Genomic DNA, 12,359 nt, shown 5'->3' with positions numbered 1-12,359 from the left:
ATGCTGAAGCTGAGAACCTGACCCCTTCGTTCGAGTGAAGATGGAAGTTCGAATCAACAAGGCTCCGGCAGTCGCCGGTTTGCCGCCAAATATTTGGTCTCTGATGGCCAACATCAGTTCCTGTTGTCCGCTCCCACGTTGTTGACTGACAGAGATCTTCCAGCGGCACGCCGTGTGCACGCCCTTGGCATGTCCGGTCAACGGAGATTGTCTCGGTACAGGTGTATGACCCCGCGCGATCGGGCTCAGCCGATTTATGTATTTACACCTTCGGCGCGCAACAACTGTCTACCCAAAACACTCGGCTGTCCTACTCATGGCCTCAATTACTCGAATACCCCTCCGAAACCACCAGCAAAATGGCCATCTATGTGTACCCATCTGGAGGCCAAGGGAACCGTACGAGAGGAGGGCGACCTGTTGTACGCGTTTCGTTTCCAAATCAAGGTATGAACAATACCATCTTACTGACAACCCCTCCGGCTCCCTTTGCGCCGCCGTTCCTTCAATACCTACACCACCGCCATCCGACACTGTGAGCGTCATCGTCGTCTTGCTCGCCAGTGCCACTCAGCTTCCCCAATCCCCATGACCCTTGACGTGCTTCTGGTGCATCGGGATGATAGGATCCCGTTCTACCTCGCCCCTTTCTCGCAGGGAGTGGGAAGAACATAGCGGCCTAGAGAGACCCTTCACTACTAGGACGCACTACCCGATGGATCGGAGCAAGCCCGGGAACATACTGAGCACAGGACCGCAGGTGTGGCGCCTAGAATTTACGCTTCTATTACTCACTTTCCCTGTAACTGCAGCAACTATTCGTCTACGAGCGCTGATCCACTGCCATATTCGCACGAGGTGGTGGGTTACGCCCTGGTCATTCGCCTATATGATTATTCTTTTTTTCCCTTCCGTCTACTCATGGAACACCACCAGGCTCGGGCTGGCGAAACACCAACGTAAACCCATTGCCTGTGCTTTGTTCATAGCAGTCTATTCCTTACGGACTGGCCGACCTTACCGCGCCTGCTTGAACGGCGGCGGTTTCTGGACGGCAAGCTACCATTCAATCGAGTTGAGTAACCTGGCCATCGCTGCTATCAGTCACTCTATCACCGTTCTCGAGTGTTCCCTGCGCTCGGAACATGAAACTTGAACACGAAGCGGAGGCCCGATCCCTCTTGTGTGTGTAATGCCATCGCGTGACTTCGTACAGAAGTGCATGTTCAGCGGGAAAGCGTCTGCGTTGAGGGGAGTCAAGTTTAGCTACTCCGTCGATTTCGCCTGCTCCCCCGAGTCTCTCAGGACATCTCCAAGGAGCTGACCGTAGCTACGTGCCTGTCTGATTCCTTCCTATTCTCTCTCGTTGGAGTACTTTGCGGCAAGAGGCGGCAGTTGCCGCTGGCAAAGCATCCGCGGGACCATTTAATTGTGTGATGTCCGGGTCCGCCTAGTCGCTTTAGCGCCACCGCGGTCATCCAGGTTTGTACCCCCCACATTCGAGCGGAAATGGTTTGTCCGGGGCCCCCTGCCGTGGCCGCTTGTCCAGATCCCGCTAAATTGTCGGCAGGTCAGCCCAGGGTCAGCCAATCAGATCTGGACTGATGGCCTGATGCCCGTGCGATATTCAGGGTCAACGCAGGGTGCAAAGTCTACATAAGTACGTGATGCACCAGAGAGACAACGACCTCATGTCAATATTTTAGAGTCGTGTCCGCAGCTTTCTTCTGACGCCCATCCCGGTTTCCAGCCCCCCACACCATGTCCGTCCCGCTGCCAGACTCGGTGCTCCCGATAAAATGCCTTATTGTAGGTGCGAGCTTTGAAGGCCTCATTGCTGCGTACCTGCTTCACCGCGACGGGCATCAAGTCACTGTAATCGACAAAGGGAGTGAAGATCGCCGGGTAAGCGCATGCCCCGCACTTCGTGCTGTTTATCCACATGGGATCGGGCCAGATACTTACGTTTGGGCTTCGCGCAGGTCTTTGAGCGTGGGATACGAAGTCCCCCGAACGTAGCACGCCTCCTGAATCGGCTGCCAAACATCCATTCGGAAGTGAAGCAGCTCACCGCGCCAGGAATCGAATTCACGGAAGGTAAACTCTTGCGACTTTTCCGAGTACGGCCGTATTTTGCTTGCTAATCTCCGAGGAAGGTCGCAGTCTCAATATAATCGGCAAAACCGAGTTCTTCGGGTCGATAATGCGCGATTTGGGTTCGAACTTCTACCTGGCCTCGGTCTGTGTGGCGTGTCTTCGTCTGACGTGCTGACTGGGCTGACCTGGCGTCTCTTGTAGCATGTCCACATCATGCGCTATTTGCGCCGGCTATGCCGGGAGGAGAAGGTAGACCTACGTTACCACCAGGAAGTCGTCAGATTATCGTCGACGGCATCCGGCAAACCGGTACTGCACCTGAAGTCTGGGAGGACGATAGAAGGCGACCTCGTAAGCCGAATGGGGTACTCGACGTCGGTGATAGCTGACAGCGTTCACAGGTCATTGGCGCGGACGGCACAAATGGCATTTCACGCTCTTTTATTCCTGTGCACCCGCCACAGCAGCCGAAGGAGGCGTCGGAAGATGAGGACTCTGACTCAGATTCTGACGACTCGCAAGAGGAAGACCCGGTAGACAAGCTGAACAAGCTTGGGGTTCGCTCTATCGTGGGGTACGTACGGCTCAATTTGCGATATCGCCGTCTCTTATTGTTGTTTCCCTCAGCGCCACATTTGCAATCCGGCCTACCGACATGCGGAAGAACCCCAGAGTTGCGCAGTTGCTGGAGAGCGACTCCGTAGGTGGTTTCCGTCCTGCCTTGTCGAGTGCTTACCCTGTTGCGTAGATCAAAGTGTGGATGGAATCAAACACTGCTGGCGTCAGCTGCTTGGTAGTAAGCCTGACTTATTGCGTCGCTCTGCCTGGCTAACGTGAATGCAGCACGAGAAGGACGCGTACATCTTCACGTTGGGGAAGGTGTACCAGGAAGATTACGTCGAGACGGGAATGGATGTCCGCGAGGAACTCAAGGAGGAACTCGCGATCTATCATCCTGCGTACGTCCTGTTTGTCTAGACCCAGGATTTTGTCACTCATCCCGTCTCCAGGATACAAGAAATGCTGGACATGGCGTACGAATACCGCAAGGAGATACAGCGCATGCCGGAGTCCATGACAATCGTGGACAAGACGAAAAAGGTTGCTCTCCTCGGCAACGCAGCATTCCTGTCTCCGGTAAGTTCCCGTCTTTCGGTGCACTTCTCGCCCGCTGACCGCCCCGCTAGTTCTGTGGCGCATATAACGAGTGAGGCTGCTTGTTCTCATCAACGCGCGCTTTCTGACCATCCGTGCGCGTCTATCCAGCTGCATACCGGTTAGTGATTCTCTCGGCGTCGGCAGCCCGTTAGTGACCAGAAGTCCGTCAGTTCGAGAGCGCCTTTACGCTCGCCCGCCTACTCTCGCGCTTACAGAAGCGGTCGGCCCTTCCAACGCTCCTGGACGGCTTCCAGAAGATCCGTACTTTCCGCAACTTCCAAACCCTCGACTCGGAGGTCTCGGGTACGCGGCTCCTGTCACTGCCCCCTGGCCCCTACCGGACAGGACGCGATCAGGCGCTCGGCCTCCCGCTCGACCAGGAGGGCGACGAGGCAGCAGAGATCTGGGCAAAGACGCTCATGCAGTTCGACTACGACGCGATCGACGCCGCAGACGAGTGGTGGCTTCAGTGGGGGCAGTTCTTGGTTTAAATCGGAAGCGTCTATGTGTACATATCTCTCGCATGCTTTATCGTCTGGTTCTTTACATACTAATAGGGCAGTCTATATGTCTATAGAGACAGAGGGACATAGTCCGGATAGATACTCACGTACAGTATACCCCAGTCGACGTCGATTGCAGGTGTGATCGACTTCAAGCTCCTTTGTTCTTCACGCCCATCATCGTTCGGCCCACCGCCTATTCCTCGCGCCCGTCTGGCGCACTTCCTATCCTTACGAACATATCTACGACGTCGCTCTTTTATCGATAATGTCTCTCAGGTTCAAGTGGTTCCGCAAGAGCCTCATTGGTACCAGGGCGTCGTTTGCGCGAGAAGGCTCCGACTGACCAGCGTCTAGTGTTCATAATTCTCCTCTACCTCCTCATAATCGGCTTCGCCTTCTTCTTGCGCCCGTATTTGGCGCGGCAGGATAGTGTCTGGATTCTAGTGTCTATCCCTCTGTCCATGATCGCAGGATGCGTCATGTCGTGAGCAATCCGTCCGGCTACCCTCCGACCTACTCTCACTATCGCCTAGCATATTTCACGTCAAGTTCTTTGGCACGCCGCAGACAGTTGTCTGGGAGCTTGTGTGGCTGGCGGGATTCCTTCCGTTCGCTCTCAGTGCGTGCCAGTTCGCTTGCTCGCTTGCCTCCGCTGACGCGCTCTGCCAGTCGTGGCGTTCGTCATTTACACGGGAACTACTGGCGATGTGGCGCCTGCAGTCATCTCCGTGCTGTATGCGGCCGAGATAGTGGTCTTCATTGCGTGCTCGATTCGTGCGTCGCGATGCCTTTTACTCCCTGGCCCTCCTGCTAACCTTCACGCTCTTGCAGATCTGCTCTACGCGCTCTCGCTGCTCCTTTCGGCTACCCTGACGTCCTTCGCCTTTGATCGCGACATCTGGACTCGCGACCTCGACGCCTCTCCGTCTCCCTTCCCGGCGGGCTTCTTGCTCCGGTACTACACTCCCTGCCTGCGCCGTTCCGCGACGAACCCGACGACCGAGATCGAATACGCTATCCGCGGCTACCCGATGCCTACTCCGCACACTGAGGAAACTGAGGTCAAGATCGCTCCTTCGGCGCCGGACTCGCCTACCATCTCTTCTGCTTCGCCCTCTGGTCTCGTGTCTCAGGCATCGCAAGCTTCGTCTCAGGCTTCGGAGCGCAAACTCTCGGGTCATCGTCCTACTGGCAGCAGAGCGTCTCTCGCGAGCACACTGATTCAGGTCCCGGACGAGTTCCAGAAGCGCACCTCGATACAAGTTTCGTTCCAGAATGTAGTATGAACAGTTGGAAGGTACATGGGGAAGTACCTATCGCCTGTATGCTGGATGTCTGTAGGGGTAGTTGGATGAGTAACGCGGCTGAGAAGCTGTCGCTGTAAGAAATCTTTCCATATGTAATGCGTCCGTGAAGGAGAAAGCAAAGTCTGCAACAAGTAGTGATGCACACTCGAGAGCTGCAGGCAAACGCGTGCTCGCGTAAGGCGCGTCTTGGCGCGGTCTGTCACATCACCTGATGGTGTTGACCTCATGCGTGACCGACGCGACACAAACGGTCACGGACGCGAGATACACGCTTTTTCCCATCCAATTATCAACTTGTAATTTGCACTCGTTCGCGCCACTCAGGTCAGCTTCCGCGTTCGTGAGGTCTCCTAATCTCATCCATAGTTCTAACAGTCACTTTCCTGCATGCAATACCCATCCAAGCCTCGATGACAGACACTCGGAATCTTCGCATTTTGTACACGATCAACGCCAACCCCCAGTATATCCTTGCACGCACTCTGAGACCGGTTGAGGTCTCCATACTGCCAGATGCGCCCGACGGACCCTCTTCTCCCCAGGCGAGATACGCCACAGCCCAGTTGAAGCCCTGCCTCGATGCTGTTTGCCGCTCCAGTCCCGAATTACTCCAGGACAAATCGAGGGATTTCTCTGTTTACCTGCTGGACCCCCTGGAGTCCAGTTTCGTTGCAACCAAGCAAGGCTTAGGCTTTGATCGAGGTGTAGCGGTTGGGCTGGGGCTGCTGTCTACTGCAAACGAGATCGCGGATACGCCAGTAACGGGCACGGTTGTCCGATTACCCACGAATCAGGAAGCCGTGGAAATCATCTTGTCGTTCACGGAGGTGCGTTGGTACCTTTACTTCGCTTCGATAGCATCTCAATGCTCTCTCCAGACCCGAGCGTCTCGCAGAAACCCCTCGCCACTTCCCCCACCTGCACCGGTGTCACAAGCGCCGACACCCACTGAACCCGCGCCACCCCCCGCTCCAGCCAAGACTCATGCCACTCGCAATTCTCTCACTCTCACACGTGCCGTCTCCCTCCCAGCTTCATCATCCTCCGCAGCCTCCTCATCCGCACAACCTTCGAAAGCGCCGCCGAACTGGTCGCTCGTAAATCCCAGCAAAGCCAAGAAGAAGCCCCCTCAGAAACTCAAAGAGCCACAAACGGTGTCATATACCAACGAGCCGTACGCCCATGCGCCCCGCGCGGACTACATCTTTGCGAACACGCAAACGTATATAGGGCCGAAGACGAAGAAGGGGCGGCCGACGCAGCCACCGTCGAACGGTTCACAAATGTGGGTGGTGGGACCTTCGGCGTCAACTCCGAGTACCACGACCAGCACGACGACTAGCGCAGCCAGTACACCAGCATCAGCGCCTGGACCGTCTCCCGCGCATGCACCTTCGCCTCTCCCAGCGCCTTCGCCCATACCAGCGCCCTCACCTTCACCCGCAGCGGCACCCATCGCCGCCATGTCCCCGCCCACCATCCCCACAGGCGAGAACCTCTCCCAAGAAGCGAAACACAACCTCCTCGACGTCCTCGCGCTTATCATGGCCTGCTCGGGGGATGCGACGCAGCAGGCGGCGCTGTTAGCTTCGCTGAGCACCATTGACTCGAGCTCGCCGGAGCAGACGGCGGTGGTGCTGGAGCAGATTAAGGCGGTGCTGTTGCGGGGGAGGAGTGCGGGGCCGCAGGCGTTGGGTCAGGCGGGTCAGGCTGGGGCGAGTCTGATGAGCCAGCCACCGCCGGCTCAAACGAGCCAATCTGGCACCGTTGTGCTCGACAAGGAGAACTGCAACCCGTCGCCGTCGAGGCGGACGGGTAAGGAAGTGGCGGCCTCCACCTCTTCGACGCCCGCCGGAGTGCAGAACTCGGCGCCTGCGCAAAGTAGGTCGGGATTACAAAACTCGACCTCGAAGTCGAATGCGGCGCCCGTGGTGGTTCCGCCTGCTGCCCCGGCGCCGAATGAGGCTGCCGCATCTAGTCATGCAGCTTCGTCCAGCCGGAAGCGCACCTTCGACCAATTCGCGGCGGGTATGTCGGCGCGCGTGGGTCGGAGCAAGGAACAGAGGCGACAGAGTGGGAGCAGGGATCAGCGGAGACAGAGTGGCAGTGGGGAAAATAGGCTGCAGAGTGGGAGCGGGGAGAACAGGGTGCCCGCAACCTCGCCCGTACGCGGGCCCGCGAGGCAGTCTGTTCCGTTCGGGAGGGCACATTCGAGTAACGACGCGTCCTCGCAGCGCACAGCGAGTACGTCCCATCGCTCGCCGAGCGCGTCCCACCGCCAGGCGGGCGCGTCTCATCGCGTAGTGAGCGCTTCTTCGCCCGTGCGTCCTCCCAATCGGAGGCCATACACCGTGCCCTCGTGGGCGCGCACGGACACGGCGACGCAACCAAGATTGTCAGAGGAGGCGCTGCGAGCGCAACGGGAGGCGGATGCAAAACGCCGGGAGGTGAGGCTGGCGAGGAAGAGGGAGCGGCGGGTGGCGAGGCAGGGGGCGGACGGGGACGACGACAGCTATAGCGAGAGCGGAGGGGACTTCAGCTCGAATGCAGGGAAGGGCTCGATGGTGGGTAGGAGTGCGAAGGCGAGCGCGAGTACAATCAACAACGCGAACGCGAAGTCCAAGCCCGTAAGACCGATTGCGGCTTTGCCTCTGTTCCCCTCGAGCTCGTCCTTCCCTATTTCCTCGTCGGCTGATCTTCCACCGCCGAGTACGCCGCCAAGGAGGCGAGCAGGGAGTCTGCCGGCGACGCCGGACGAGCTAGGTGGCTCGCTCTTTACGCCCAGCACACCTCGTGGTCTGCGCGCGCCGACGACGCCGGTTACACCACGTCGACACCGCCCGTCGCCTATCAAGACCCCGCGGTCGAAGTCGGTGGGTGCGGATGGGGCGGACGAAGGAGGGGGAGAGTGGGACGACGACGACGACTTCCTGAGCAAGGAGCTCTCCGAGTCGCCGTCCGCGGGCAGGTCGAGCGATATGCGGCGCTTCGACTCGAGCGATGCGCGGCGCTTCAACTCGGGGTACGTGCCGCCGTCGTCGCCGCTGCCACCCTCTAGCCCGCCGCGGTCGAGTCCTTTGGACCATCCGATGGAGCTGGAGATGGAGGACGGAGACGAGACGATTCTATCGCCTGAGCCACTGGTTGGGACGCCCGATACGGCGGACGGGCTTGGGGGCAGGAACGGGGCAGACGGTCACCCGGACGGGCTCGAGTTGTCGTCCGACGAGGCGTTCGACATGCTCCAGCTGTTCTCGGACTCGGATGGCATGCTGGGGAGTGAGGGTCTGAATGACGCACCGGGCATCGACATGTCGATGTTCGAGAACGGGCTGGCGGATATGGACTTTACGGAGTTCTGGCAGTCGATGGGGCCGCTGTTGAATAACAGCGGATCGTTGGGAGAGGGTGGCGATGGAATGCAGGGTGGAGGAGGGCTGCAGGAAGGTGCGGGTCTGCAACAGCAGGACATGCAACATGGGACTTGGGATGGGACTACTTTCGGGACTGGGCAGCAGGCAGAATCGGTACAGGATGTGCATTCGCTGTTTAGTGGATGTTTGCTGTGAATACTCAAAGGCTTCTGATGTTGTTGTCTTCGCTATGTGCATAGGATAGTGCTGTCTGTTAGCTGCAATGCGTACTCTCTCCGACTATGTTGGCTGTTCTCAAGCTTCCGACCCGAAGTTCAACCTGTCACGCGTCTGTCACGACACCTGTCGGTTTGACGGACCGACCTCCGAAGCGAAGCTGGTCTCCTCGTCGTCTTGCACGGCGAGGCGCTTAGGCCGTAACGATGCCCGACCACCCAACGACATCATGGCAGGCCATGCAAGATGGCAAGGTCTTCTATCGCAAGCAGCAGCTGTACATGATACCCGACAAACTGCCCAATCTCGCCGACTACATCGTTGCAGGATGTCGGTATGGTGGTCCCCTCGGTGCGTGTATAGGTACACTCAGTAGGGACGTATATTGAACTTGCTGCAGCTTTAATGCGAGATAACACGAAGATGATTGCGCTTGGACGCGCTGCACCCACGTTCCAAAAGGCCGAAATACGCATCTACTCCGCCTCGGGGGATGGATTGCTACTATTCACTGTGACATCAAGTCGTCTTCCTGCAAGTATACCCGACTGACATTTCCCTACCCTAGTGGAATCAAGGCCGCATCATCCGCTTTGGATGGACACACGACGAGCGGCTAGTCGTGCTGAACGAGGAGGGCGTGTACCGGATCTATGACCTTCAGGGCGAATACGAGCAATACTCGCTCGGCAGCGAGGCCGGCGAACTTGGCGTCATCGATGCGCAGATCATGGAGAGCGGTCTGGTCGCTCTGACGGGGTCGCTGTCTCTGCTTGAGGTCAAGGGATGGACGGGGTCGCGCCCGGTGACGCTGGCGAATCCAGGTGCGTGTTCCTTCTAATGCTCAGCGAGTCTCTACTAAAGTTGATGCAATACAGGTCTCATCGAGCCCCCCTCCGCCTGGGCAGTCATCCCACCCGACTACACAAGCTCCCGTCACGTCGAGGTCCTGCTCTCCGTCGACTCCACCATCTACACCGTCGACAACCTCGAGTGCATCGACCAACGCTTGTCGCGCGGCCCCTTCACGCAGATTGCGCCTTCGCCCAAGGGACAGAACCTCGCGCTCCTCACGTATACAGGAACTCTGCTCGTTGTGTCGTCGGACTTCCAGCGCAGCTTCACTGAGTTCGACACGACCAATGTGCCGGGCGCGGAGGGGAACGTGCGGCAGGTGGCGTGGTGCGGAGACGACGCGATCCTGGTAACCTGGGAGTCGCTGGTGGTTTTGGTCGGACCGTTTGGCGATACGCTGCAGTGAGTGAGGCGCGACTGGTGGATCATTGTACAGACTGACGCTGCCAAGGTTCTTCTATCCCGGTTCGACCTTCGTCGTAACAGAGCCAGATGGCATACGCGTCGTTGGACCAGACGTCTGCGACTTCATCCAGAAAGTGCCGGGTATGTGCTGTATGTCATGAAGCCCTGTCGACGCTCACATTCCTCACAGCACCTTCACTGTCCGTCTTCCGGCCTGGGTCCACCTCCCCTGCGGCCATCCTGTACGATGCATGGGAGAGCTTCTCCCACCGCTCGTCTAAGGCACATGAGAGCATAAAGAACATCCGTCCCGACCTCGCTGCCGCAGTGGACGAGTGCATAGCTGCTGCTGGTCAGGAATGGGAGCCGTACTGGCAGCGCAGGTTGCTGAATGTATACCGCCTCCTCTTCTGTCTGTGCGCTGATTGGATTGACTCGCCCTCAGGCTGCTAAACTCGGCCGCGGATTCCTCGACCTTTACGACCCAACTGACTTCGTGCGCATGGGCTGCACGCTGAAAGTCCTCAACGCAGTGCGCTTCTATGAGATTGGCATACCACTTACCTATGCGCAGTGAGTTCTTCGCTCCCTTTGTGTTTCCTGATCCACGCATCGACGCCCTCAAGGCTAACAACTACATGCACTGTCACTTTAGATATACCCACACCTCCCCCTCCCACCTCATCGCCCGCCTCACCTCCCGAAATATGCACCTCCTCGCCCTCCGCATCTCTTCCTTCCTCGATCTCAAGCCCGACACCGTCCTACGACATTGGGCGAGTGCGAAGATCGCGCGGTCGCGCTCATCGTCGACCGGTGATGAAGGCGGCGGAGCAGGCGGGCGCGATGCAGACGACGAGGTCTGCAGGACAATCGTGGAGAAGTTCGAAGCATTGGGCGGAGCGGAGGTCAGCTATGCAGACATTGCGAAGCGGGCGTGGGAGGTAGGGAGGGCGGGATTGGCCACGAAGGTGAGCTCGTTTGGTATGGGTAACCAGTGGAGTGCTGATGGGTTTGAACAGCTTTTGGACCATGAGCCAAGGGCGAGTGATCAGGTGCCGTTGTTGTTGACCATGAAGGAGGATCGACTGGCCTTGGAGAAGGCGGTGGATAGCGGGGATACTGACCTCGGTAAGCCATCTCACCTTCTATTCCTGATCCGTGAGGTCTAACACTTACACTTTCTCAGTCTACCAAGTCCTGCTGCACCTTCACAAACGGCTGCCCCTCGGCACGTTCTTCCGCCTCATCGAAGACGGTGGGCCCAAGCTTGCCCTTGCCAGCCGCTTGTTGCAAGTGTATGCGCGGGAACAGGACAAAGAGATGCTCCGGGACTTCTACTACTCGGACGACCGGAGAGTCGAAAGCGCAGTGCTGTCGTTGGAGGAGGCGGCGACTATGCAGGATCCAGAATCAAAGATCACTGCGGTGAAGGCAGCGCAGAAATTCTTTTCGGAGGACAAGGATCGAGCATTTGAGGCCAAGGTGAGCTGACGCTTCGAACACGGGATTCATGGCGGACGTTGACACGGGCCATCGCAGATGATGGATGAGAGCGTACGCCTGATGACGCTGCAACAGCAGCTAGAGAAAGAGACAGATGGGCGGGTGACGTTCTTCGGGTTGACTGTCAACGAGACCATTCGTGCATGCCTTACGAACGGTCTCTCCAAGCGCGCAGACAAGATCAAGTCGGACTTCAAGGTCCCCGATAAGAGGTGAGCCGCACTTCTGGTTCTCTGCACATCTGTCCTCTACCTTTTGGGCCGCTTACTCACTATCGTCTCCAGATTTTGGTACACCAAACTCTACGCTCTTACCTCTGTCCGGGACTGGGAAGCCCTCGACACCTTTGCTAAGTCGAAGCGCAGTCCCATTGGGTACGAGCCCTTCGTACGGCACCTCATCGAGAAGGGCCACCCCACGCAGGCGGTGCCGTACGTCGCGCGGTGTGACTCGCCAAAGCGGGCGGACCTATATGTGGAGTGCGGGGAGTGGCGAATGGCGGGACAGGCGTGCAAGGAAAGAGGAGACAAGGCAAAGCTAGAGTGAGTGCTTCTCTCCCCTGAGTACAAAGTACGGATGATGCTGACAGTCTCATTACAGGGAGCTCAGGAGGAAATGTCCGAATTCGATGATCGAGCGGGAACTAGCGCAGATTGCGACGACTATGAAGTAGCGGATGAATTTGCATTTGGAGCGGTCAGCATCAGCTGTTCTGTGATACGAGTGTGGTTGCTTGATTGATGTCCGTGTTGTATTGACCGAACCTCTGCCTCGGACGCAAATCCAGTAAGCCTTTCCCTTCATCATCGGCGCTTATTGTGCCTATTCAATCGTCTGCGCCTTTGTAATGAAGGACCGTCTGCTGTACACTGTGCGTACTTCCTTCGCCTTTACCATTCTCAAATTTGGTGCTGACGGATGCCGTAGAATAGCAT

At 57.7% G+C, this 12,359-nt stretch overlaps 5 protein-coding genes across 5 annotated transcripts; all 5 read left to right on the top strand.

The window, feature by feature from the left end:
- Positions 1 to 536: 536 nt before the first annotated feature.
- Positions 537 to 1,406, top strand: SCHCODRAFT_02342890 (uncharacterized protein). The gene has a single exon (XM_050342436.1). The coding sequence runs from the start codon at positions 620 to 622 to the stop codon at positions 1,154 to 1,156; it is 537 nt and encodes a 178-aa protein (XP_050199222.1). The 5' UTR covers positions 537 to 619; the 3' UTR covers positions 1,157 to 1,406.
- A 73-nt stretch (positions 1,407 to 1,479) lies between these two features.
- On the top strand, positions 1,480 to 4,043 carry SCHCODRAFT_02631617 (FAD/NAD(P)-binding domain-containing protein). Its single transcript, XM_050345669.1, has 14 exons — positions 1,480 to 1,512; positions 1,571 to 1,660; positions 1,707 to 1,905; positions 1,983 to 2,097; positions 2,157 to 2,239; positions 2,299 to 2,448; positions 2,499 to 2,671; positions 2,725 to 2,797; positions 2,846 to 2,893; positions 2,941 to 3,056; positions 3,108 to 3,234; positions 3,285 to 3,304; positions 3,364 to 3,373; positions 3,426 to 4,043. Exons 3-14 carry the CDS (start codon positions 1,762 to 1,764, stop codon positions 3,744 to 3,746), a joined length of 1,380 nt encoding a protein of 459 aa, XP_050199221.1. The 5' UTR covers positions 1,480 to 1,512; positions 1,571 to 1,660; positions 1,707 to 1,761; the 3' UTR covers positions 3,747 to 4,043.
- On the top strand, positions 4,027 to 5,150 carry SCHCODRAFT_02583266 (uncharacterized protein; the record flags this gene model as incomplete). Its single annotated transcript, XM_003030110.2, has 5 exons — positions 4,027 to 4,066; positions 4,116 to 4,245; positions 4,295 to 4,380; positions 4,431 to 4,535; positions 4,593 to 5,150. 5 exons carry the CDS (start codon positions 4,027 to 4,029, stop codon positions 5,045 to 5,047), a joined length of 816 nt encoding a protein of 271 aa, XP_003030156.1. The 3' UTR covers positions 5,048 to 5,150.
- A 200-nt stretch (positions 5,151 to 5,350) lies between these two features.
- Positions 5,351 to 8,734, top strand: SCHCODRAFT_02690320 (uncharacterized protein). The gene is made up of 3 exons (XM_003030111.3): positions 5,351 to 5,392; positions 5,444 to 5,895; positions 5,947 to 8,734. The coding sequence occupies exons 2-3, from the start codon at positions 5,479 to 5,481 to the stop codon at positions 8,635 to 8,637; spliced, it is 3,108 nt and encodes a 1,035-aa protein (XP_003030157.1). The 5' UTR covers positions 5,351 to 5,392; positions 5,444 to 5,478; the 3' UTR covers positions 8,638 to 8,734.
- Positions 8,735 to 8,826: 92 nt separating this feature from the next.
- On the top strand, positions 8,827 to 12,264 carry SCHCODRAFT_02583258 (vacuolar protein sorting-associated protein 16). Its single transcript, XM_003030112.2, has 13 exons — positions 8,827 to 9,009; positions 9,059 to 9,171; positions 9,227 to 9,482; positions 9,537 to 9,915; positions 9,965 to 10,059; positions 10,109 to 10,311; positions 10,364 to 10,491; positions 10,574 to 10,889; positions 10,941 to 11,049; positions 11,108 to 11,403; positions 11,461 to 11,636; positions 11,709 to 11,966; positions 12,025 to 12,264. Exons 1-13 carry the CDS (start codon positions 8,865 to 8,867, stop codon positions 12,095 to 12,097), a joined length of 2,547 nt encoding a protein of 848 aa, XP_003030158.1. The 5' UTR covers positions 8,827 to 8,864; the 3' UTR covers positions 12,098 to 12,264.
- Positions 12,265 to 12,359: the final 95 nt, after the last annotated feature.

This window comes from Schizophyllum commune (genome assembly GCF_000143185.2).
Source record: "Schizophyllum commune H4-8 unplaced genomic scaffold SCHCOscaffold_8, whole genome shotgun sequence".
NCBI classification, from domain to species: domain Eukaryota; kingdom Fungi; phylum Basidiomycota; class Agaricomycetes; order Agaricales; family Schizophyllaceae; genus Schizophyllum; species Schizophyllum commune.
Note: the sequence above shows the minus strand (reverse complement) of the source record. Positions and strands in the feature narration are given on the sequence as shown.

What these genes read in the sequence shown, in the direction of transcription:
- SCHCODRAFT_02631617 (XM_050345669.1), top strand. Translation starts at nt 1,762, where the DNA reads ATGTCCGTCCCGCTGCCAGACTCGGTGCTCCCGATAAAATGCCTTATT. An exon ending in AAGGGAGTGAAGATCGCCGG is followed by an intron (nt 1,906 to 1,982) that starts GTAAGCGCATGC and finishes GGCTTCGCGCAG; the next exon opens with GTCTTTGAGCGTGGGATACG. An exon ending in GGACGATAGAAGGCGACCTC is followed by an intron (nt 2,449 to 2,498) that starts GTAAGCCGAATG and finishes CAGCGTTCACAG; the next exon opens with GTCATTGGCGCGGACGGCAC.
- SCHCODRAFT_02342890 (XM_050342436.1), top strand. Translation starts at nt 620, where the DNA reads ATGATAGGATCCCGTTCTACCTCGCCCCTTTCTCGCAGGGAGTGGGAA.
- SCHCODRAFT_02690320 (XM_003030111.3), top strand. Translation starts at nt 5,479, where the DNA reads ATGACAGACACTCGGAATCTTCGCATTTTGTACACGATCAACGCCAAC. An exon ending in TCATCTTGTCGTTCACGGAG is followed by an intron (nt 5,896 to 5,946) that starts GTGCGTTGGTAC and finishes TGCTCTCTCCAG; the next exon opens with ACCCGAGCGTCTCGCAGAAA.
- SCHCODRAFT_02583258 (XM_003030112.2), top strand. Translation starts at nt 8,865, where the DNA reads ATGCCCGACCACCCAACGACATCATGGCAGGCCATGCAAGATGGCAAG. An exon ending in ATACCACTTACCTATGCGCA is followed by an intron (nt 10,492 to 10,573) that starts GTGAGTTCTTCG and finishes CTGTCACTTTAG; the next exon opens with ATATACCCACACCTCCCCCT. An exon ending in TAGCGGGGATACTGACCTCG is followed by an intron (nt 11,050 to 11,107) that starts GTAAGCCATCTC and finishes ACACTTTCTCAG; the next exon opens with TCTACCAAGTCCTGCTGCAC.